At 40.8% G+C, this 24,969-nt stretch overlaps 3 protein-coding genes and 2 non-coding genes across 6 annotated transcripts; 3 read left to right on the forward strand and 2 right to left on the reverse strand.

The window, feature by feature from the left end:
* Window positions 1–396: 396 nt before the first annotated feature.
* rab13 (RAB13, member RAS oncogene family) lies at window positions 397–10,886 on the reverse strand. Its single transcript, XM_050046799.1, has 8 exons — window positions 10,300–10,886; window positions 9,538–9,598; window positions 7,064–7,124; window positions 6,861–6,938; window positions 3,860–3,949; window positions 3,530–3,595; window positions 3,340–3,390; window positions 397–3,219 (listed from the first exon to the last, which is right to left on the reverse strand). Exons 1-8 carry the CDS (start codon window positions 10,421–10,423, stop codon window positions 3,148–3,150), a joined length of 603 nt encoding a protein of 200 aa, XP_049902756.1. The 5' UTR covers window positions 10,424–10,886; the 3' UTR covers window positions 397–3,147.
* Window positions 10,887–14,051: 3,165 nt separating this feature from the next.
* rps27.2 (ribosomal protein S27, isoform 2) lies at window positions 14,052–19,639 on the forward strand. The gene is made up of 4 exons (XM_050046800.1): window positions 14,052–14,123; window positions 14,579–14,687; window positions 15,651–15,761; window positions 18,397–19,639. The coding sequence occupies exons 1-4, from the start codon at window positions 14,118–14,120 to the stop codon at window positions 18,423–18,425; spliced, it is 255 nt and encodes an 84-aa protein (XP_049902757.1). The 5' UTR covers window positions 14,052–14,117; the 3' UTR covers window positions 18,426–19,639.
* On the forward strand, window positions 15,427–15,558 carry LOC126392546 (small nucleolar RNA SNORA13). The gene has a single exon (XR_007570194.1). It is a non-coding gene; the product is annotated as a small nucleolar RNA SNORA13 (small nucleolar RNA).
* Window positions 17,171–17,302, forward strand: LOC126392547 (small nucleolar RNA SNORA13). The gene has a single exon (XR_007570195.1). It is a non-coding gene; the product is annotated as a small nucleolar RNA SNORA13 (small nucleolar RNA).
* Window positions 19,640–21,179: 1,540 nt separating the features above from the next.
* LOC126391838 (uncharacterized) lies at window positions 21,180–24,763 on the reverse strand. 2 transcript variants are annotated; one of them, XM_050046798.1, is made up of 5 exons: window positions 24,085–24,763; window positions 22,820–22,992; window positions 22,044–22,214; window positions 21,659–21,782; window positions 21,180–21,334 (listed from the first exon to the last, which is right to left on the reverse strand). In XM_050046798.1, the coding sequence occupies exons 2-5, from the start codon at window positions 22,852–22,854 to the stop codon at window positions 21,239–21,241; spliced, it is 426 nt and encodes a 141-aa protein (XP_049902755.1). In that variant the 5' UTR covers window positions 22,855–22,992; window positions 24,085–24,763; the 3' UTR covers window positions 21,180–21,238. The 2 variants fall into 2 exon arrangements, with proteins under 2 accessions (XP_049902755.1, XP_049902754.1); XM_050046797.1 differs by lacking the exon at window positions 24,085–24,763 and having other exon boundaries at window positions 22,820–23,340.
* Window positions 24,764–24,969: the final 206 nt, after the last annotated feature.

Raw genomic sequence — 24,969 nt, forward strand, 5'->3', positions numbered from 1 at the left:
CCACTTAGGTTATGCTAGGGTTACCTGGGTACGAAGTGGGTGTGGGCCCAGCCATGTGGGCAACTGGCTTAGGGCCAATGGTATACCTGTGGACAATCCCATATGGGGCCCATTTTATTTGTCCATTTACGACCCATATGTGCCCGTCATGCTGAATTATTACACCTACTCTTCTCGCAATACAAAATGTGTCTTTTTAGTCCCATATTCTTCATATGTTTGCAATTTAGCTATCTAATAATGTTCTGGTTTCCATTTCCTCCTATATAAATAACATTTACGTGAATTGACTTCAAACGGTTACAAAATTCATGAGCAAGCTATTGTGCAGACAACCCAAGCATATTCTGATTATGTAACTGTGCCAACATACAGTTTCAAAATACACACTCATCACGTTTACTCTTTAGCATTTTTATTCAGCAAGCGGCAGGTCTGTAAACTACATACAAAGTCTTGTGGCAGGTCTAAAAGCCACTGAATGTGAAAGTAATGCATAGAAAGTAGATACAGAAAATACAGTATGTCTGTCCAGATCAGATGAGCACCCATAATCAGAGTCATTGTGAATGATCTGAAGTTGCCTGAGCAGGGAGACTGTCTTTTCAGATGTAGCTAATGTGTGGTAGTGTTTAGTAAGAGATTAACCAGGCACTTCACATAAAAGGCAAGACCCACTAAATCAATTCAAAATGAGGGACATGTGAGCGCAGCTGCTTCCCCCACATCCTGTCCATTCACTTGCTTTATCCATCGTTCTTTCATCTCTCCACTCATCTTCTCATATTGCACTTATCTCTGTTCCTATCGTCCACACTCTTCGAGCCATCTGTTAAAACCAAGCTTGTTTACCACCAGTGTTTGTCTCAGATTCAACTCCAAACATCAACATGTTTAATTCATAAATGTAAAGAGCACGGTTTCAGCTTCTCGTATTATGTAACCCGAAAAATTTCCTCTCCTATAGTTTCAGGCTCTTTTAATATTAAATGGCATCTGCTCCTGTAGATTCTGTTGAATGCATTAAAATACTGAACCATTTTATTAGCTCTTGAAGGGTAAACACATTGTAATCATAATGAAATATAACATTTAAAAGCCTAATGTTCAGTCTTTGTGGGGATAAGGAACGGGGATAGGGGATTGGGGATAGGGATACGGGATGTCAACTTGCCTGTGCTGTTGATGTAATATAGAAAACAACATGACAAAAGTGAAAGTGCATTGGTAACCTAATAAGTTTTTTGACTTATTAATCGATTTATCAATTCTGTCCAGCATTTACACACCATCTAACAGAATCTATGAGACGCCCGACCAGAAGCCTACTGTGTGCTAATCAAAACACTTTCCTCCTTCCTCTTTAAAACCTTTCCTCTGCCACTGAGCTCTTAAAGGCCACTATGTGCTCACATATAAGAAATGAATGAAATGGTTGTATTAAGCTGTCATTTGTTTACATAGCTACCCCAAAAACACACAGTTAAAGTCCTTTATATACATTAAGCAGTGCTGTTTTAGGAATGATAATGTGGTGATAAGCCAGAGAAAAACACAGCCCAGTCGCCAGATGAAAATGTTGGCATGGTACATGTCTGCATACCATGGATACCTTAGATTTGTACATTTCCTATGTTATGTTGTATATGAGCTGACTTTGTCATCGAAAGGTGGGGGTGATGGTGGATGGCATGGCACCTAGGCAAGATGCCTGCCAAGCTGCAGACCACTGAAGACCACTGTTTGAAACCAACAAACAATAAAAACTGTTGTTTTTTAGCGAGTCATTGCTGCGTATTCCAGTGGCTTTTTAGCCACCAATCATGGGTCATTTTTAGCAAGACAACCTCATTCCTCCACCAGGTATAGTGCCACAAAAAGTGTTTGTATTTCACTGAGACATCGCTATGTTTCAAGCCGGGATAGTACCAAGAAAAGTGTTTGGATTTTATCGAGATATCGCTGCATTTCAAGTTGGAACAGTGCCATAAGAAGTGGTTGTTTTTTATGGAGAGATCCCTGCGGTACCTGTTGGAAAAGTGCTACGAAAAAGGAGATGTTTTTTTCCTAAGTAATCGCTGCGTTTCCAGTTGGAACAGTGCCATAAGAAGTGGTTGTTTTTTATGGAGAGATCCTTGTGGCACCTGTTGGAAGATGGAAAGCAGTTGTTTTTTCCTAAGAAATCGCTGCGTTTCCAGTCGGAATATTGCCTTCAAAAGCGGTTATTTTTTTACTGAGACATCGCTATGTTTCAAGCCGGGATAGTACAAGAAAAACGTTTGGATTTTATCGAGATATCGCTGCATTTCAAGTCGGGACAGTGCCATAAGAAATGGTTGTTTTTTATGGAGAGATCCCTGCGGTACCTGTTGGAAAAGTGCTACGAAAAAGGAGATGTTTTTTTCCTAAGTAATCGCTGCGTTTCCAGTTGGAATATTGCCCCCAAAAGCGGTTATTTTTTTACTGAGATATGGCTGCCTTTCTGGCTAAGATTATGCCACCACTAACAGTTTCATTTCAACATCACTGTGATTCCAGCAGCTTTGCAGCCACCAAAATTGCGTATTTTAAGCCAAAACATGATCATTTCCTAACCATAACCACGTGGTTTTTGTGCCAAAACATGACCCGCAGCCTTGCTGGAATGAATCCGCAATATAACAACGTACAAATGTGACATATCCATGGTCTGAAGAAACGTGCAATACCAACATTCTGCTGAAATGGGTTGGAAATACAAGGCAGAAACAGAAATGTACAGCTTAACTAAACATGGTGGGAAGTGCTTGGTGAAATGCTGTGTCAGTAATCTCTCTATAGTCACACCCTGACTGCCACTTTGCAGCATTTTCTTGAATGACAATAACACTATCACAGGAGATGTGGCAGAAGATGTGTTCAATGGGAAAAATAGGCACAATCACTTCTACAAAATTTCAGCTCATTTTTTTCTGGTAAAGTCAGCTTTTGGGTAACAAAAGTATAAAAGTAGTTTCGGTGTAAAGACTTTTGGCACCTGTGTGTATTTCATGTGTGAGCCCACCAGATGGAGACAGAAACCCTGCTGTACTGAATTTCTCCCCACTAACACTGATATGCTCTTAAATTTGTATGTCGCTTCCTTGTGTGTGTTGGCCTGGGTCATATCTAGAGCAGAACACATTTGGAGGTTTTTTTCTCTGTGCTGCTTGTGATTTTCACCTCTCGACCTGTGGGGCCCTATCAAACACAGAAACACAGAAAGAGAGGAAATTACAGATATATTTTGTATTAAATAAAGTCTGTATATATTCAGGGAAGAACTAAAGCTTCAGTGTGGTATGATTTGGCATAACTTACTGGTTTCTTGCTGGATTTCTGTAGTATGTCGCTTGCCAAAGACAGAAAAGACTAAAAGACACATAAACAAAAGTTAAGTCTGCAGCATTTGTGTCATATAAACACATTGTAACAAAACACACTCGTAAGATCAACTTTAATGACGTATGGAGAGACTGTTTTTTAAATCAATGGTTACATTCTGGCTCACCTCCTCCACGTTGATGCTGGACTTTGCACTGGTCTCAAAGAACCTGATCCCATGATCTTTTGCCAGCTGTCAACAACAGACACAGAGCAGATTACAACAGGTCAGGATATGGCTAACAATCACTTCCTGCTTCTTATCTTAAGTACATGCAAAGTGAATACATCAAAAACATGCGTGACACACTCAATCCCTTCCTTAAACAATCACTCCCTCTCTATTATCGCTTCTTCACAAGAAAACCTTTGGCTACTACTCCTCTGTCTACGACAACACTTTAATGTAACAGTAAAGAAAATATTACAGCACATAGGGATCAGTTCAGTTTCTCACCTTTTCTCCTGTCTCCTTGGAAACTTTCCGCTTTGCTTCAATGTCGCACTTATTACCTAGTAACATCCGACTGACTCCGGCTGATGCGTTCTGGGAGAGAGGGAATGCAGTTAATTGATTAGGGCAGGCTGAGTTCTTATCTGCAAGAAAGTATGCTTAGCTAAGGGTGTATTAAAGAAGAGATCAAAGTGAAGCAAAGCAGACATCTTTACATCAAGTCTGATCTGATCAACCAGAATAAGTTGCATTTAGCAGCAGCTGCTCTGCAGGAAAACTGTCTCTGTATTTAAGCCCAGGATATCATCTTAAAGAAAAAGGTTCACAGAATCAAGTTTGGGCAAGTGGGTTCTGACACCGAGTCTCTACCATTTAACAAAGATCTAAGGTGGATACAAGTGCATCTTTTGTTTCAGTTTTGCTGAGACTGCAGGTATTTGGCTACACAGAGAGAATTCGCTGAGTGACAGCGTTCAAATTTACTTTATATTATGTCCAAATAAAATAGAAAACATGGGGACAAAAGTTTGATTTAAAGGTCCAGTGTGTATTTAGTGGAATCTACTGGCAGACATGGTATATTTTATTCGTAACTATGTTTTCATTGGTTTTCAATCATCCATTTTTGTTTCCTTAGAATGAGACGTTAATATTCACACATGGAGCTGGTCCTCTTCCACAGAATTCGCCATGTTGTTTCTACGATAGCCCAAAACAGACAAACCAAAAAACTCGCTTTAAATAGGTCCATTCGCGTTTTTGCGTCAGCCACTGTAGTTCTCCTACACGTTTGGCACATGGAGAAGTTTGAGCTCTGCAACCTTGCTGCTAGACGCCACTAAATCCTACACACTGGACCTTTAACAGCCCTCCAGCTAAAGGAGTAATTAACCTAGCCTTGCAGTGAGTTTAGATTTGATTTATGTCTGTAAACAGCTATCTGTGGGCAGCAGGACAAGATTTTGTTATCAGAAGGGTGTGGTTCCTGTTTGTAGTCCAAGTAGTATTGACCAATCTCATCTGAGCAGCAGGTTAACGGTCCCTGTGGAGAGGCAGAATGCACAGGCCAGAATGCAATTTATGGATTTAGCTTTTTGACAAAAATTGTCTGCATTTGTATGCAGATATCTGTTTATAGAGATTAGCCAAAAATGACCAGTACAAGATAAATCGACTCTCCACACCAGATCTCACAAAAGTCGTCAGGCTGATAGCTGATGGGTTCGGAGATTGAACATTGATTTACTAAGATTTTTGAAATATTTGCCTCTAGATGACAATTTTGACCACGTTTGTGCACACCATTTAGTGTTTTGAGTACAATCAAAAGCTGTTTAATGAGAAACAACCAAAGAATCACACACACTGATGGTTACTCATACTCTTATTCTATCTGATCAAAACACCCTTAACAAAGTGACTATGTGAGTTCTGGTAGAATAGTGGTTAAGACCGAACCATATAATGTAATCACAACACCTGTCTTCTTTTTCCATGTCACTACTCAACTGCCCAATATTGCTTAAAGCCAATACTGCCCAAAACATACTTTGAAAAAATAAAGAAAGTATGATTGGCAGATAGTGTGCGAGATTCTTTGGTCTCATCTCCGTCAAGAGAAATCTCCTCTAAAACTTCTAAAATAAAGCTGAACAAAAATACGTTAAAAAAGAAAATATGTCCTAGTTCCTCGTGATATCGCACAAACTTTAATGTGGTTTAATTGGGGCTGTTTTTAAAGGGCTGATTGACTTATTAACCAACTAATAGAATGTTAATCTGCAGGCTTTTTGATAATCATCCGAACATCTGACCAATTTTTCAAACAAAATTGTGAACTGTTTTCTGCTTCCAGCTTCTCCAATGTGAGTTTTTGCTTCTTTTCTATGTTTTATATCACTCTATACTAAATATATTTGGGTTCTGGGAATTTATACTGGAGATCTTTCATCATTTTATGACATTTTATAGACAAAGTGATGTTCATTATTGAGAAAATAAGAGGCAGATTAATCAATGATGAAAATAATGGTTAGTTGTTAGCCTCAAAGAGACAATGTGTTACATACAGTAAGTCTCTGTCAGTGCACTCCCAGTTCGTGGAAGCAGTAAGCGTGCCAAGAAAGAAGCTAGGCAATTTACTGCTGTGGATGGGGGGCAGCAGCAAAACATATTTTAACCACCTAAAAAAACAACAACCCAATAATAGTTTAAGGTCACACTATATTAAGCACATTTTCATCATTTTACCTTTCTGTCAGACAGCACATTCCCATGGAGAAGACGGTAACAGCTTCAGTTCCCCATATATGTTCTCGTCAAAGCCACAAAAACAATTCTGGCCCACTGAGCTGGTCTACCACTGCCTCAATCAGTTAGTTAGCTTGTGTTATTGTGTGACTTTGGTGAATCTGAACTAACGTTTTAAACATCAAAGTCACTCAATAACACAAACTAACAAACTGATTGAGGCAGTGATAGACCAGCAGCTTCTTTATTAAGCAATGTCTGGCTTTGAAGAGGGTTGTATAACAGCTTCATTTTCCTGTTGGAAATCACTGTCTGATGGTAAAGTAAAGCAGTAAAAATATTCTAAATATAGTGTAAACTTAAATTGATATCGATTTTTTTATGTGGTTAAATTATGTATTGTTGCTGACCCCTACACAGCAGTAAACTGCTTAGCTTCCAAGCCTGACTCCAGCCTGCTTCTCCAAACTGGGGGTGTGGTGACAGACATCTACTGTGTGTAATACACTGTGTCAGAGAAGTACCTCATATGACCCCACTTCTTCCGTAGAAAGAAGTTCAAATGAAAATTAGTGGAAAGAGAGGAAATTTGCCATTCATGTGATTTGGGTGAACTGACCCTTTAAAATCACCAGTTGTGCAATGACCCTGCCTTGTTGTTGCAGTGACTAAACGCCCGTACTCATGACTATAATATGTTTCCAACTGACTCAGCACTATGTTAAGTATTTCCAGGCTGCGGAAACCGTCTCACTTCTTTAATGCTCTTCATCCAGTTCTGGATGTTTTCGAAGGACTTGTCGTCTGTGATGTCGTACACCAGGATGATGCCCTGACACAGGGAAACAAAGAGAGAGGATTTAAGGAGTCAGTCAAAGGTGCGGAGCGAGCACAAAGGGACGGTGATGTCAGCCGTGATTATCCAGTCTGCTTGTTCTGCAGGCGCACTGTGCTCACCATGGCTCCTCTGTAGTAGGCTGTCGTAATGGTCTTGAACCTCTCCTGTCCTGCTGTGTCCCTGCACAAAGCACACTCAATCAAAGGAGGAAAAATGTGCACTGGTGCATGCAAATCATGCAAGAACTTGCAGGACGATGCATTTAAAGCTACAGCTGGTAACTTTTATTAAAAAATAACTTGTTTTCATAGTTGCTGAAACTGTCAGTACATTCACACAGCACTGAATGACATCGATCTGCCGTCTCTATTCGGGATGCAGCTATCAATTAGTAATCGAGTATTCTATCGATTATTCTGGCGTTTAAACGGATAAGAAATACTGCGTGTTTTCATTAAATTACTTTAGTTTTATTTAAGGGCAATAGTCATATATAAAAGAGAAAATAATAAAAGTCTCTAAAATGAGATAAATGAGCGACAAATTTGTTCTTGCTCGGTTGAACATTGTGGAATCCCCTGCACAAAGCTGTCCGAAGCATTTTCTACTGTGTGTGTGTGTGTGTTTGAGTGTTATTGGGGGGGTGCATGTGTCAGGGAGTGGGTAGTCTGAGTGGGCGGAAGTTCGCTGCATAGATCAGCCTCTCATTGGGCGGAACGAGCCACCCGCTGAAGTCCCGCCCTACCACCTCCGGTTGTGTAGCAGTTTTCTACCGTTTTCAACACGTCCTTTACTAACTTTTGCGGTGTTTGATCTTGCGGGGATGTAGCCATTTTTCTGCCATGGTTCGCATCCTGTAGGCAATATTTTTGTGGGCGTGTTACACCAAAACCTGTTTCCCCCCCCGGCAATATTTTTGCAAGCGCACCGTTGCTGTGGCACCACCCAGAACGATTGTGATTGGCTGAAAGAAATACAAGCAGCCGGGGCGTTTTTTTCTCCAATCTTAAAGTGAGAGTCGGCCCAGCCAGACCTTTCTTTTCTTGAGAAAGGTCTGGTGAGCGAGACTAGGGAGTGGGTGAATGAGTGAGTAAGGGGTGTGCGTGTCTTAGTGTGTATGTGTCTAACATAATAATATGAATGGAGCTAAGGCTTTCACAAACTGACTCCAGCATTTTATATTCCATGTGTTGCTGTTCTCTCTAGCAAAACTTGGCTAATACACACGATACATCGCCAGCTAACGTTAGCCACCACATTGATTTCCATTTTTAATCAGCCATTATAAAGACATAATACACGTACGTTCTTTACGTGCATTATGATTCTCAGCTAACAATTACTGATTACGATTAAATGCACTTGAACGTGACGTTGACGTTACCTTGTGTCGGATCTGTTTGGCGAACTTGATGCAAACATTGAATGTTTTCTACTTAGATGATGGAGCACTGAGGACGTGCTATTGTGGTTTGCTAACTCTGTTTTGCAAAACACACATAACTGTTTCCATTTTGTTTTAACTTGTAATGATCCCAAACCCTTGACACTTTGTTGTTTTCTTTGGCGTGTCTTTCGCTCTTTTCTTGTCCCTTCTTCTTCACTGTTTTGCCAACCACGCTACATCCACAGTACAGCTGTGCAGGCGATCAACAGCAAAAGTAACAAGTGCGTTGTGTGACAGAAACAAATGTCCATGCGAAACACAATGCACTGTATATTTGTACTGGATTTAAGGAGGATGCCTCAAGGCTTATTAGTAATTGAATTATTCGAGTTCAGCCCTAGTCTCTATTGCCTTGTAGTATTTCGCAGCTGTCAATCACTGTTTGTGAACTGTGGTCAAACTGTCAAACTAGGCAGCGACAATCATATATGAATCAAGATTCAGTCATGATACTGTATTGCCACTTTCTCGACTCAAATGAAACATATTTTAGTGTACTGTTTGGCTGTAAAATGAGAACGTTTGTGACCTTGCCACCATGTTGGATACAGTTAAACGGAGTACCAAGCGGCGCCCACCAGCTGCACCAATTTAGTCATTTTACAGCTAAACTTTAAAAAAATGTTTTTGAAAGTGTTTGAGGTGAGAATTCAGCAATGCAATAACAGAATCTTAGTTCCTATTTAATCAGTGCTGCCTAGTTGACAGTTTGACCGCAACTCATGGCGCAATTGACATGATTGACAGCTGCTTTAGAGACTCCTCGGCTCTGATTGGTTGCTGCTGCCACAGTCTGATTCTAGCAAATGCCACTGGAGGCAGTAAGAGGGGAGGAGGATGTACTTCTTTCAGATTATAGTGACACTTCCAATGTTAGCTTCATAAAAGTTACCAACTGTGGCTTTAATGTGTATTTACACTGCTATGGCAAGCTAAATTTACGTTGCCGTTTCCCACACCCTCGTGTGACATGAAGTGGCTCTCTGTGGCGGGCCATGTGTGATGGATACTTGGACAATAAACCCTATCATAAAGTCCAGATTTGGAGAACAGGAGGGAGGTTCCTCTTTTCCTCACAGGAAAATGAGCCAGAGAAAGAAAAAAAGACACTAAAGCATTTCCAGAGAAGCAACCGTCATCTCTTACCAGACTTGTAGTTTCACTTTCTTTCCATCCACTTCAATGGTTTTTACTTTAAAGTCGATGCCTGGGGAGAGTAGAGAGGAGGATGGGTGGACAGGGAATGAGTTAAATACCTCAGTTATGAACTAAATACACACACACACACACACATACACATTACAAAATATATAGGTCAACCTCACACAGGGTGGAGACTAATCCATGGTGATTTTGACCCCTCAGTGCACTCCCATCCACAAACACACATACAGGAAAGACTACAGCCTTGCAGGACACACTGACTTAGTTTTTTCCCTGCTGGATGGACAAGCTGACAGACAGACAGACAGACAGACAGACAGTGAGGGGCAGAGGAGGGAGGGCTGTCCTGTGAAAAAAAACTGCATGCCAGAAAGCCAACCATTCTTCTGGGAACGTCGAGATGGTAAAAGAGATAGGAATGAGGGTGGGTGGACCTTCTGAGAGCCAAGTGAGAGGAATGAGATCAGAGGGAGAGATGGGGGAGAGGGTCAGGGAAGAGATGGCACCCAACGAGAGGAAAACATGCAACAGGAGGAAATCAGATAAACAGATAAGAGACAGAATGAAAAAATGAGAGTGCACGGACGAGTTCGGGCATGAAAGCAGTCTGGGAAACCAGTTTGTGCAGCAAATAGAGGAAGAATAATAAGTCAGCATTCAGCAAACATTCGTCTTACTCATGTCCTAAGTGTCACAGAGGCCAGTCATAAGCTTGTGCAGAACACCCTTTAACATTACACGTACCGATGGTGGAAATGTACGTGGAGTTGAAATTGTCCTCAGCAAAACGTATGATCAGACATGTTTTGCCCACTCCGCTGTCCCCGATGAGTAACAATTTGAAAAGGAAATCATACTTTTTCGCCATGGTCGGAGCTGTTTCCACAAAGTTTGGGCTGAAATGGGAAAAGTTGGAGTTGTCCCTTTCTGGACGCACTTTTCATCCGACTCCAATCTTCAGGAATCTTTGTTGTATAGTGATTAAAATGAAGCAGGGTTTTTAAAACTCCATGTAACGAGTGGTTCCTCTTTGCCTTTTTTTTCCTCCCAGACTTGTCACCGGTAAATTCCGATCCCCCTCAGTGCCTCTGTGCTGTTTGGACTGCGCTGGCTGAGGAAATAAACTCCATCCAAAGTTTAACCGTCTACTGTCGATCAGTCCTCAACGCCAAATCTAGATAAGATTCATTTTGCTTTCACCCAAAAGTCCATTTAACTCCGTTTACACACGCACCGGGGTGGCTACGTGTTTTTTCTGCCTTCCAAAAAAAAAAAGCTTGGTTGGCCTAGATCCCGGATCCGCTGAGACTACGTAGTGTGGGAGTGCTTCATGGGAGTAACGGCTCAGACCTGCAGGTACTCAGGATGGACACAAGATGGCGCCATTTGAGCAGAGAATGACACTATACCTGAGGAGACGTGAGCGTTGCCAGGGCCATATAAGGATAGTCACGTGATATCAATTGCCGGAAGTCAGAGCTTTTTTAAAAAAATTTTTTTTTAAATTAATCATATTTCAAATCAGGTGAACACTTTCTGATATCTACCATCTGCATCATTTTTAATTATGATCTAAATGTCTTCAACCAGGGGTGTCAAACTCATTTTAGTTCATGGGCCACATGCAGGGGGCCTGACCAGTAAAACCATTGCACATTATCCTAAAAATAACAAACACTTTACATTTTTCCCTTTTTTGTTTAAAGAAGTACATTTTAAAAACGCTAATCCATTTATAAACCAGATGATAAACAGCCTGTGATGTCAGTTTTTCCACATTCACTCAGTCACTACATGTGCATTTTCCCACACATTTCCTCTCCTGTGTCTGAATCCTGACATCACCACACCAAACTAAAGTGAAAGAAAATACCTGTATACTGGTCAGGGTGGAAAAGCCTCTGATGCAGAGAACGAATTAAGACAGCTACTCAGTGTTTAACTTGCTCCTGAAACCTGGTACCTCTTAAGCAGGATTTATACTTGTGTGGCAGACCCTACACCGTAACCTACAGACATGGCCTACGCCGTTGTGAGCATTTATACTTGTGTGGTGGTGTGTCTGTGTCACTCTGCAGGTACACCTCCAAAATATTAGATGGCGGCGGGGTTTCTGTGAAGTGCTGTAAAGTTAAATGATTTGAAACACACATTAAACATGGCTTAATAGAGACAATTTCAAACACAAGTACACAAATCAGCTTCACTATAACTCGCAGCATTCACAGACAAAGCATTTGTCTTTATCTGGACACATTTACCCCACAAATACAACATGCTAATGTTATTAGCACAAGCCTATGGCATTTTACATTGTATAAATTAGCCTAGCAGCTAGTGAACTTTTCCCCTACTCATATGAAGCCAGGGACAGCAGCAACATTTAAAAAAGGTAACGGTACAAAATTCAGCTCCATTACAACTCACAAGGTTCACCAACAAAACAACTGTCAACAAATACAACATGCTAACGATATTAACACAAGCCTATGGCATTTTACATCATATTAATTAGCCTAGCGATGAGCGGATATTGCCTCTGCTTTTATGAAGCCAGGATAAATCCTGAAGTATAAATCCCTTAAGGATAAATCACACACAAGACCCATAATGCTATTTTTCGTGGAGGCTTTATTGTCTTCACAATTTATTGTTTGTTATCAGTGAAATTAAAGTAAATAAAAGCTTTGTTTCCACTGAGGGAAATGGCTTCAGCTTACAAAAATGGACAGGAGGTCTGCGTTGCGTAGTTACATTTCTAGGGAGGTGCACATCAGGCTACGGCGTAGGGTACAGCGTTGGCTCTTTGTTGACGTAGAGCTTATGCCATGACCTATGCCGTAGCCTGATGTTACAGCATTAATTTGACACAGAAGTATAAATTCCGCCTTAGCGTTCACAAGTGCATCACTGTTAGGTGTGCAAGGTCATCTGGTGGGTCGGATTGGACCCTTTGGCGGGCCGGTTCTGGTCCCCAGGCCATATGTTCGACACCCCTGTCTTGGACCTTCATATGATACAATTCTCAACAGTTCAAGAGCTCTACTATACAGAAGGTGAGGAAAAATTAAAGACAGGATGGCTGACGTGTTTGTCAAAACCACATTGACCAGGTGCTGCTCTAAAGTTGGGACACCTTTAATGGAACTTGGTTACCTAAGTGTAGGCCGAGTGAATATTAAAGTGTAGGCCTGATTAATACACAATAATAATACAAACAACAACAATTTGATTTTACTTTCTGTACAGTAGGTTAGTCTACATATTAATATAGCCAGTGCAAGTGAATGCCTCCCTTTCTTCAATAAGGCCATTCTCCTCTACACATCTCACTGAACAAACAGTGCACATGATCCAGTCCTCACTCTGCTTGGGATCATTTTCATCACCATCTGGCTTTGCAAAAATCACAAATGTCCCAGGAGATCTACCCTCTGTCTTCTTTCATTTTTCTTTTTGACAGGCTTTGTTTGTTTTTTGAGGCAATGTGTGAAAAATGTTCACTACTTAGTTGTGAAGGAAATACTTTTTGAAATATCTCGCTATCTAGCTAAACTCAAATTCCTAGCTGAACTCAAATCCCCCATTATGTCATAATGTGAACTAGCCTTTAGAATGATTTGAATGGCTGTCCCACTTTGCCAGTGACACACTGTCCCACTTAAACAGTGTGCTATTGGCAAAGTGGGACAGTGTCAAACTCACATTAAAAAAAAGAAGATGAATATGAGCGTCATTTTTAAAAAATTCTGATTCACAATAACACCCCATATCAAAATATATAGCAATTACGAGCTTATCCGTCAGTTTTACAAGTGTTATAACCTAACATTATTTAACTCAGAATGTTATCTCAGTTTACTTTTCACCATGATTGACTGCAAGGTTGTTGAATATGGTGTGCTATGCCCCCGGAAGTAATGTTAGAGTGAAACTTTAGAAATTTTCCCCCATATATCTTTGCAAAATTAATTCATAGAATTATTTTTTATTTTAGATTTTTTTTTTTTTTAAACATATCACATGCTGCGTTACTTAAACAATTTGTAATGGCTAGGCTTTACTGCTAAGCATGAAACTTAAGCATCTCATGCCAAGTCATGTTAAGCATGACTTATAATAGGCAACCTACAGTGACTATATGGAGCTCAACATATACTTTATGGATTAAAGGCAATTAACACCTGAATTAAATTGGTAGTCAAACAATAAATTCATTTTGTTGTTGTAGTATCTGGACACATAAGTAACACTGTTCTAGGAGATTAACAGTTACATATTACGTGAAATTCCATAAAATAAATTGTTTTCAAATTAAAATTAAAAAAAATATATAAAATTCAGGCATTCAAATTCAAATCATAAATACTTTTTCTGTTTTGTTTTCATTAATTATTTTATCTTAGCTAACAGGTAGTGAAACGAAAGCCCCCATTATTAAAATTTAAATATAATGAAATCTTGAGTAGCTTTCCTCCTCCGGGTCTTTGCTCTGCCCCTCAGCCAAAGGTTTCCGGTGCGTCATCAGTGTGATTTTCCGGTGAAGCTCCCAACACGCAGACATGCCTGTAAGTACCACCACGGCTTTCATAGTAGCCATCAGTCGGTAAAAAGTGTTTTGACGGGGATAATTTATCACTATGTAACACTGTATTTAGTTTTCTTGCCAACAATGTTTTTACATTGCTGTTATGTAAACGTGAGGACGGGAAAATGGGCGCAATATGGCGAAACACGTGTGCAACAAAGCAGCCCACGCGGGCTCTCTGTCTGTACACCAGTCACATGTTGAGTTTTTCGCAGGGTTTGAACTCAATTTTCAAAGATATCGTTGCACATTCTCTGAGTACAATCACTGTACAGCTCAGAAACATTTTGTCCATTTCGTTTTAGTACTTTTACTTTCATTTCATCGTGTTTCCTCCTTTTGAAAGCTGTAAAATGATCCCGACCTTTGCGTCCTGTTATCATGATGTAAAGTTGACAACTCTTATCAGAGCTGTTATGTTTGATTTCCTTCCAGCTTGCAAAGGATCTGTTGCACCCGAGCTCCGAGGAGGAGAAGAGGAGTCACAAGAAGAAACGACTTGTTCAGAGCCCTAACTCCTATTTTATGGATGTCAAATGTCCAGGTCAGTTTGTTCACGTGGCAGCATGGCCAAAAACCCTCACTGATCATTTAGATAATGGAGGGAAATTAATGCTCAAAGTACACAAGTATCATGCCTAAATACAACTTCATATTAAGGTATTGAGACTTCAGACTTATTTGAGGGAAATTTACCTCCAAGTTAATATACTGGAGTATGAAGTAATGGAGAAAGTTTTGGGCACAAACACAAATAGAGGTTACACAGGGTGTCCACAGGTCCTTAAAAAGTCTAAAAATGTCTTAAATTAAATGTTACAACAATAAGGCCTTAAAAGTCATTAAATAATAACTATGACACACATTTTGTGTAATTCCACATATCCATTTCTATATTTCTGAAGCCTTTCTGTGTAAAAGTCCACATTTCTGATGTTACAAATCTGTAATTTATATATTTTATACATGTATAATACTTGCCTGCAATGTTTATATAAGTAAAACATGATTTGTCCAAAAATCTGTCCTAAATTTGGCTAAAAGGTGTCTTGAACGGGTCTTAAAAAGCATGAAATGTGACTGTCTGATACCTGAAGACACCCTGTTACAACCAGGACTACTCTATTACTCTACTCTATTGGTATTTCAATTTAAAGACTTGATACTGGGCTTTCAACTTAATTGCTTATTCTCAGTTGTTATTTTGATAATTTTATTTATTTAATGAGATGAAACAGATCTCCCCTAGCTACATTACTTACAAAAATATTTTTTAATATATTTGCCTTTATGTGTTGCCCTTTCATTGTTCCCTTAGTGATTGGGGTGTCAAATAAGGCATACAATAACACTTGTGACTGTCTGTTAAATGAGTTTCAAGTGACTCCTTTAAACAAACAGCTGCAAGGACACGTAAGGAATCGAGGACCTTTGATTACGCAATAGTTATTTTAACAGCTGGCTGTTCTCAGTGTAACGCTGATTTGTGTCTGTGTGTTGTCTGCAGGTTGCTACAAGATCACCACAGTTTTCAGTCATGCTCAGACTGTAGTGCTGTGTGTCGGCTGTTCCACGGTGCTCTGCCAGCCTACAGGAGGGAAAGCTCGCCTTACAGAAGGTAAGCAGCGTGCAAAGTGGAACAACCGTCTACCTGTTAAATATACATGTCACATGACACGTACAAAGCTTTAAAAATGCATACAGATACATGCTGTAGATGTCAGGCGACAGCATGGAAGGTTCTACTCTATTCGTGAGTGCGAGTGTTAGGCATGTTTTAATAATAGATAATTCAATATTTAAACTTGTGGGTTTTTGAAAAACACTAATTGAATAGCACACGACAAAGGCATATGAACACTACATCTCTACAGAGACTTAAAACTGAGACCTGAATACAGTCTGTACCCATGTCTGTAAGACCCAACCTTGTTAAACCTGACAAATACTAGACAGTTCACCCCCCCCCCAAAAAAAGAAGTATTTTTTGTTCTTATCTCTAGTGCTATTTATCAATCTGGATTGTTTTGGAGTGAGTTACCAAGTGTTGGAGATATTGGCTGCAGAGATGTCTGCCAAATATAATGGAACTAGACGGCACTCAGCTTTTGGTACCTCAAAGCGCCAAAAGAATTTTTTTTTGAAAAACTCAACAACAATGTCTCTTTCTAGAAATCATGACCCGGTTACTCAAGATAAACCCCAGACCTTGTTGTGAGCAGCTTCATGTAGGAACTATTTACTTTCTACAGAGCTACACCCGGTAACTATATCACCACACAGAAGGAAGTGTGCATCTACTCGTGTACGAGAGGCTTGTGCTCGTGATAGCGCAAGATATAAATATTAATAGCGTCCTCTTCGGCTGGACTGTCACGTGAGCTGGCGGTAGATGCATGGTTTCTTCTCTGAGATGGTGCAGTTGGTGGGTGTAGTTTGGTAGACAGAAAATGGTTCCCAAGTGAAACTGCTCACAACCAGGTCTGTGGATTATCTTGACTCACCGGGTCATGATTTCTGGAAAGAGGCAGTGCAGTTGAGTTTTTCAAAGGTTTTTTTTTTTGGCACTTTGAGCACCAAAAGCTGAGTGCCATCGAGCTACATTATATTCAAGAGAAGGCAGACATCTCTACGGCTGCATCTCCAACACTCAGCAACTAACACCAAAATAATTGAGACTGATTAATAGCACAACAGGTAAGAGGGAAAATCTGCCTTTTTGATTTTTGGATGAACTGTCTCCTAAGACCCAAAACTATAATTCTGCTTTGTCACCCATCACTGAGAGTTAGCCTGCCAGGCTAATGCATCATATCTACTTGCGACACATGACGTGTATCAAAAAGGATGGATTATCCACCAAATTAAGCAACTTGCCCCAGGGTACCAAAAGCCCCAGGTTCATTTTGTGTTACTTTTTTTTGGCCTGAGCGCAAAGTTTTAGGCAGCAAAAGTTCCAGAACTCTGTATTTTGTTGGGCCTGTTGGGTAAGCTGTGCACTCCACCTTTTAGTGACACCTACATATTTGCCTTTGTGTTGCCCTTTCATTGTGCTCTTCATGAACAGGGTGTCAACTAAGGCATACAGTGACTCTTGTGGTTGTGACAGAAATTCATCATCATTGATCCATTTCTGCACCGTCAACTGCAAGCACAAATACTTCTTCATTCAGGCATTTGTTTACCTGTCTTTCAGCACGTACAGCAGTAAATAATTTCAGAGTGGCTCATATGTCATTTCTGATAAAAGATGGACACAAATTGCTTCACCGCTCGGTGTACAGTAAAGAAACGCTGATTCTGTGGACAGGATGTTCGTGAAGTGGTTGAGTTTAAGGTCAAGGTTTGTTTTTACTGACGCTTTAACCGTCCCACCCACTCTGTCCTGTGCTCTGCTGCCGTGGTAACCAAGCGCTTCTCAGTGCGCTCTGCTTTGAGTTACTATGGGTGCAGCTGCAACCCTTGGCACTAGAACCACTTGTTTGGAGGTGATTCAGTCTTTGAAAAGGCAGATCGCAACATGAGTTTTAGTGTTCTCTTATCTGTTACATCCTCGTCAGTGAGTCAGTTTATACACCATCCCAATTATAGACTGGCTTTGTACTGGTTAATCCCCTCCCCCTGTTGTTGATGCATTATGTCCACCTAAATTTCTTTATATAAATGTGAAGGGGACACACACACATTCAGTTGCCAGTTCATTAAGCACGTCACTAAAACTTGTTGACATTTAGACCATTAATATAACAGCAAGCTAGCTCACCTCTGCTGCTTTGCACAGCGCTCTTATTGCAATTACTGCTGATATCGGGAATGGCGTTGTCATGGAAGCGTAGCGCCCACCCTCCGGTTACCCCCTGGTTAACACTATTAGCTATTAACAGTTATTCTTGTGAGTCACTCGAGGAAAAAAAATCTGGTTCCAGCTTCTTAGACATCAAAATTCTCTGGTTTCATGCGTCATTCTCCAGTGTTTTTCAGGCCAAACCATGAATTAATAGACAACGTACTAGACAGATTAATCAGTAATGCAAATAATTTTTAGTTGCAACCTCGATTGTGTTGAGTTATACAGAGATTTATTTCTAACATGCTGTCTCTCCTCATTGATAAAACAGGGTGGATAAAATATTAACAATACAATCATCTGCTCCACAGATTAATCAACACAAACTAAACTTAACACATTTTTTATATTGCTGTTTTTGTTGATTTTAACCCTAAATTTAATCACTCTTTCCATCTTTCCTCAGGATGCTCCTTCAGGAGGAAACAGCACTAGGTTGATCAGATGTGGCTGGACACGGTTGAGAGGAATGAACAGCACTTGATGGACATCAAGTAACACTGCCATGGAGCTGATGCAGCAAGGAGGAAATGGAGAGCGGGAATACAAATCATGTAATATAATAAGTCTCTCTACAGAATATGCACAGAGAAATGCTTAGTGTCGTTGAGATTCCACCAACAGCACATATCCATTGATTCCTTTCGCTTAATAAACTTAGGTTGTGTTTTGGTAAAATAATCTTGCATGTTTGTCATCCAGTTTGTTCTTTTTGCCTCATGAAGGTTCTTAGATGTCATTTGTCAGTAAGAGACACTTGTCAGCTCAGGACCCCTTAAAAATGTGCTGGTAAAGAGGACTCTCAGTCCGTTAAGTGTGCAGATGTGTGGCCTTGGTGTTTAAGCACAAAACATTTATAGGAAGGTGAGTAAGTACTATGAGCCTTTCACTGTCCACCAGTTGCTCAGCACTATGGATTTATGCAAATGTCCTTCTACAACACTAGATCAGTTCTAGGAAAGGAGACACACTGTGGCTGAAATTGCAAATTACATCCAAGAAACTGCCCTTAACTACAGCATTACAATGTTAAAGCTGCACTCTGCATAATTGGATGATGATGGATGTGTGTTACAGCTGGCAATAAATCCAAACACTAAATACGTAGCCAGAGGCCAAGTTAATGCCACAGTGAAGTCAACATTTTATTTACCACAGACAGTGATGTCATCAGTACCTGCTCCAAAGCCAGTGGTGTTGGTCCAGGGCCCGCTCTCACTGAGTGTCAATTCAGGGAAAGTCATCGCTGGCTCTGCTTCTGTTTCCTGATGCTTGTAGGACACAGAACACAGTGATGTGACACTAAATGTCATCATTACAAATGGCTGTGAATTTACATGTGCTTGCAAGCTTCCTGTGAAAATGATAGTGTGAGATGAATTCTTGTGAAGTTGCAGAAACAATCGCACTAGCTTGGTTGGAAATACATCAGCTGAAATCATTTGTGTCCTGCAGTTTACTCACAGCTTTGGTTGGCTTGTGGGCCAGTTGCACAGTCTGTGCGTGACTGCGTTGAATTGTACAGTGAATAAAGAAATTAATTCAGCAGAGGGAGTGAATGATAACTTTCCTGTTGCTATGGTGACATTTTTCTTATGTCTTGCTTGTATATTGGACACAGCTTACAAATAAATGATGATAAATAATGATGCTGTTGTGCCTTCTGGTTACTAAGTGACTAATAAAGGATGAACATGCCATATAGTCATTCATTTCATCACGTTTTACCACGGCCTTTTTAGACAACACAATTTACTCCATAGTTCTCACTCACACTTTCAACTGAACATGGCCTAATGGATTAAAACAACATTATTATATCGACACCTCTAGTATGATTTGTTTTTACAGCAGGGGATCTGAAAAGATTTAATTCAGTTTCCTGAGGAAAAAAAAGCCTTAGAAGTTATTAAAAACTCTTCAATCTTCTAAATTATTTTCTCATTTGCTGTAGACAGTAATGTTAGTCATAAAATGCTTTTTAAATTCGATAGGCTGTCTGGAGAAGTTACAAACTAGAAGTGTTGTGACAGACCTTTAGCAAAAACTCATTGCTGCCAGCGACAACAGCTAGGCAGCTCATCGCCTCATACTGGGCAAATGAAGATTTTTGCGAAAACTAGAGTGCATTCATCATTTTTAATTAGTTCATCAATTTCCTTCATCTTTGCAGCTTATCTGGATACATGTCACACCAATTTAATTAATTATATCATTAGGAATTATTGATTTACACTGTTGGGAGGTACTGAAAAAAATGTGATATGATAATAAATAATTCCAGGCCATAAGGTCCCTACTGGTTTATCACCACACCAGCCAGCGTGACTGTGAAACAGGTAATAAATTGTATTTTATGTGCTATTAAGGTTCTTAAAAGCCTTGAATGTAACTTGGTGAATGCTGCAGAAACCCCGTTTCACAGTATCCTTATCCAGTTTATTTTTCAAACAGATTCTATCTCATGAAGGACAGGATTAGGACTGACACCTGTCCAGTGAGGGGAGCAAAAGGGGAACCTTTTCTCAGGCCCACATACACATGTTCAATTTAATATAAGCAATGATAAGCATATTTAATGTTGAACCAAAATATTCACCATCACTTATTGAAACAACAAAACACTGTATTTATTGTTGCGTTGGTAAAATGTAGCCTGTTTTATAATGAAAATAATCTCTCCTGAAATAATATTAGTCATTTGTTTTTAGTACACAACCATGGCAAAAGTGCGGGCGGCCAGCCACATGGCCTGAGATATTTACTTATCTCAACTACGAGGGAGAGAGCATGCCTATGTGTTGATATGAGTAAAGGAGATTTGGTGAAGGCCCATTCACTGAACCTTCTCAAGGGCCCGACATCCCTGATTACAGACAGTGCTACTGAGGAGCTCTCCTCATAATATCAGAGCTCAGACAGCAGACTATTCAGGCTACGGCGGTGGGAATAATGAGTCAATACTAAGTTGAGTATTTTTCCTTTTCAAAATGAGGTGACGACAGATAATGGCAGCAATCGAAACAGCTTGTTTTCTAAGTGAACAGAACTACTTCACATCAAGGCTGCAGATGCACAGATGTCATACTAAGCCAGAGCATTTTGTTTTAGGTACGCATGAGACTTTAAATACAATCCAAGGCTCACTGTGTTTATGTCTTTGTATGCTTGTATTTAACACACCTTCAGGGATGAGAGCAATTCCTTGGCATCCATCAGAGTAAGCTCAAACCCAAGCAGAGGGCCAGTTAGGGCCAGGGCGGCACAGAGCAGTGGAATGTCAGCAGGTAGAGCTGGATACCTGGAGCAGCTGCCACAGAGATGGGACTGACCCCACAAAGAGGCTGAAAGAAAGAAATGAGACTCAGTGGAGAGCAGCTGACCCCTCCTGAGAGTACACAAAATACACTTTGTACAGTGAAACCCTTCATAGCCCAGGATTATAAAAAGCTATTTAATGTTTGTAAGTGATGTGATCACAGTTTGTTGATACTTTCAGTACTGACTGTAAAATGTGAAGTTGTAGGTAGGGGGTGCTACAGTGCAGCGTCTCAGGGTGCAGCCTCCCTGTAGCTTTGCATGTAGGGTGAGTAAAACTCATCAACACACATTAAGAGCAATAGGAAGACAAACGATCCATATTGGTAAGATTGCTGGGTGTTCTGTACCTCACAATATATGATGTCTGTGTCTGTGAGGAGACAAGCAGTGACTGGTGTTTGTGTTTTTCCAGGTATTTCCAGTTGGTGTTGGGAATGAAGTCGTGCAAGGCCGTTTGGTCGAGGAGTCAGTCTTTAGAGATGAAAGGATAGGGGTAGTGAAGGGCTCAACTTTTAGGCTGAAGACACATGACACACTCCCATAGACACACATTTAACCAAAACCACAATCTGTCCTTTTATCCAAAAATTAGCTGTTCTTACTTAGCCTGGAATAGAAACATCCCTGTCCAAAGATGCTCTAGGGCTGCCCTGAAACACCTGATTAAACACCCATCTGCTCTGAGCAATAAATTTGGTTTGTTGTATGCTCTCCTGTTTGTGTGGTACTTACGCACAGTGCATTCCCCATCTGAATGGATACGGAGAGGCGGACATAGCAGGGAGGACATGCAGGGGAGTACGGTCACCAAGGGATGTGTTTGTGGGGTCAACTAGCACTGCTAAAACTCTTTGTCCTGGACACCGATAGATGAAAGCTGAAGTCATCCGTGCCAGGTCATCTCTGAGTGGGAGGCAGAGAGGAGGACGGGACAGGGGGATCGATAGCGAAAGGCAGAGAAATCATTCTGAGACATGGCCAGATGAGTTTTTATAGTATTGATCTGAGCGGTTTGCATTCTCATCCCAGCTTTAAATCCGGCAAAGCAAAAGTTGTAGAATGAAAAAGTGATATGAAAGACAATTGGGGAGAAAGACAGAATGAAAAAGAAGCAGAAACTGTGTAGAGATTACAAAAGTGTACAGGAGAGGGTGGGGGGTAAGGAAGAGTGTGTGTGTGTGTGTGTGTGTGTGTGTGTGTGTGTGTGTGTTGTGAGTGTGGAGCTATTGCACAAGGTTGTCACAGAAGGGCACGCTACGACAAAAGGGAAGACAGGTTGACTTGGCCCTCCAACGCTGCATAGGGATGAAAACCCTGAATAGACGCACAAACCACACTGGAGAGACCTACAGTTCAACACACACTCTCGCGCGCACACACACACACACACACACACACACACACACACACACACACACACACACACAGCATTTTGTTTGTTTGAGTTTCTCCTTCGTAAAGGACAGAGTCATTACACATAATTAGCATCCAGTGCACAATTAACTGACCTGAACACTGATGAGCAGGGTCTGGCTGACCCCATGTCTCCATGGCAACGACCTCCAGCAGAGCAAGAGGCAGTGTCTGGGCCAGTTGTCAGAATCCCCCGGGGGTGCGCAGTGACAAGCCGTGTCCTGTCACATAGTGACACAGAGCGCGGCGCACAGGGCAGATGGCATCTCTGGTACACAAGACAACACACAGTGGTTGTAAAAAACAGACTCTTGATTTCTGTGTAAAATTTACCCCCCCGTTGTTTAAAGTACATCCAATGGTAAAGGTGAGAGGTGAGTGACCCCTTAGCAGATGCCTGCTGACATGTAATCCTCCATCTCGTAACTCTATCGCCTATATGCCACACTAATACACACACATACGCATTATTCCACATTTTAGCTCTGTGGTGTATTTGTTTCTATATTGCTGTTTCTCTGTGTACACACTGCCAGTAACTAATTGCCCCTAGTGGGATTAATAAAGTTGTTTTGAATTTGAACATACATACATACACACGCACACACTGACACATGCACATGGAATCTACTGGTATTTAACTTTTAGATTAAAAACAACATTATAAAAATGATTAATGCCAAAAAGCAGGTGGCAACTGGATAGTAAAAACACCATTTGCAGCACGCTCACTTTAATTGCTTATTGTGTCAGTAATGACTTTGATGACTGGTTGATCTGTTGCGAAATCAGCAGGCAAACTCAGGCATTATCTCCCCATTTTTCCCCACTTCCAATTATCCTGAACTGCCTTGGCTACATGAAAGGATCCTGTTTACCGTAAGCTCTGGCAAACAGGAATCTTTCTGCTGCACAAAATAACAGTGAAAAACAATTTAGACTACACTCACATTGTGTTACACAGAGAGAGAGACTAACGAACAAAAGAGACAACAAAAGAGAGACATTTTGGTTGGATAGGTTTGACGTCTTCTCTGTCTAGGTAACAGGAGGTAAATATGATGAAATAGGAGTGTAAGTGTGTGTCCCTCGTGAGTTACATCAGGGTGGTTGTAAAGGTTTAGGGTGCGTCTGCTTTGCTGCATAACTTTCGCCATCTCACAGAGGCAGAGTAGTGGCCCCCGAGCTCTACAGTCATAAAGCTGATAAATGAGTAAACATATGCTTAAAAAGACACACAGACAACCGTGCTATGCACACATACTGCATGCACACATGCACACACACACACACACACACACACCAGCTTGCATGCACGCACACAGAAACAGACAGGCACACATGCACACTCTACACAGACCTCCGCAGGAGTGAGGGTCACTGTGATGGATGCTATCCCTGAATGGCCGTGAGTATTAAAAGCCTGGCGACCTGGTAGAGACAATCAGTCATGTCAGTTGGTCACAGCTTGAAATTAATCATTCCTGTGTCTGTGATCATTTCCTGCATTAATTATTCTGTAGCTTAAATAGTCTGCGCGCTGTGAGCGTGTCTGCCAGCACCATGTGTGAAAGAACATTTAGGGAGATGAAGAGGAGTTTGAGGAGTCACTGAGAATGCAGGGGAGGTTGTCAAACTGCACCCCCCTCCGGTCAAACCCTGCTAACTGCAGCTCTACATTCTGCCTACATGACACTGTGGAGAAAGCAGAGGAGAGAGCTACAAAAAGGAGGCTGAGGATGGACATAGGAATAAATAATTTATAGTGCGGCTCATTTCGGTGGTAAAAGCACCAAAATATTTGTTCAGATCATTATGCAAAGCGGTGAATAGCGCGATCGAGGGAAATGAGTTGGAAGGAGAAAAACAGGGTGGCAGAGAGAAGATGTAAACACAGGCTGCTCCAACCTGAGAATGTTTGAGCACACTTCTTTGTGTTGGCTAATTGCAGTCTAGCTCCTAATGGATGAGACAGATAATGTGTTAGGGCTGCTGTCAATAGTTTGCATGGGAGAGAGGCTCAGAAAATGTAAATATATAATCACTAGCCAGATGACACTCAGTTATTTTGCTTAGCCAAGTTGTTACTGAGTGTGTTTGCACAGGCAGCGAATGGATTATTTTCCCCTGTCAGAAAAGTTCTGCAGTCAGAAAAATGCATTTGATGAGTATACTCATACATATTTCAACTGGTAGTTTACACAAAAAAACAAATACATTTTGTATTTGAGCAATAATTCATAAA

Source organism: Epinephelus moara, chromosome 6 (genome assembly GCF_006386435.1).
Source record: "Epinephelus moara isolate mb chromosome 6, YSFRI_EMoa_1.0, whole genome shotgun sequence".
Taxonomy (NCBI): domain Eukaryota; kingdom Metazoa; phylum Chordata; class Actinopteri; order Perciformes; family Serranidae; genus Epinephelus; species Epinephelus moara.

Bases quoted from the DNA above. Each gene is read 5' to 3' on its own strand.
- LOC126391838 (XM_050046797.1), bottom strand. From the start codon at position 23,202: ATGTGGAATAATGCGTATGTGTGTGTATTAGTGTGGCATATAGGCGAT. The intron at 22,215-22,819 runs GTCAGTTAATTG...CCTCCCACTCAG, and splicing joins CCCTGCTCATCAGTGTTCAG to AGATGACCTGGCACGGATGA. The intron at 21,783-22,043 runs GTAAGTACCACA...TCATCTCTAAAG, and splicing joins AGATGGGGAATGCACTGTGC to ACTGACTCCTCGACCAAACG.
- rab13 (XM_050046799.1), bottom strand. From the start codon at position 10,423: ATGGCGAAAAAGTATGATTTCCTTTTCAAATTGTTACTCATCGGGGAC. The intron at 3,596-3,859 runs GTGAGAAACTGA...TGTTGTTGACAG, and splicing joins CCAAGGAGACAGGAGAAAAG to CTGGCAAAAGATCATGGGAT. The intron at 3,220-3,339 runs GTAAGTTATGCC...TGTGTTTGATAG, and splicing joins AGAAATCCAGCAAGAAACCA to GGCCCCACAGGTCGAGAGGT.
- rps27.2 (XM_050046800.1), top strand. The intron at 14,688-15,650 runs GTCAGTTTGTTC...TGTTGTCTGCAG, and splicing joins TATGGATGTCAAATGTCCAG to GTTGCTACAAGATCACCACA. The intron at 15,762-18,396 runs GTAAGCAGCGTG...ATCTTTCCTCAG, and splicing joins GAAAGCTCGCCTTACAGAAG to GATGCTCCTTCAGGAGGAAA.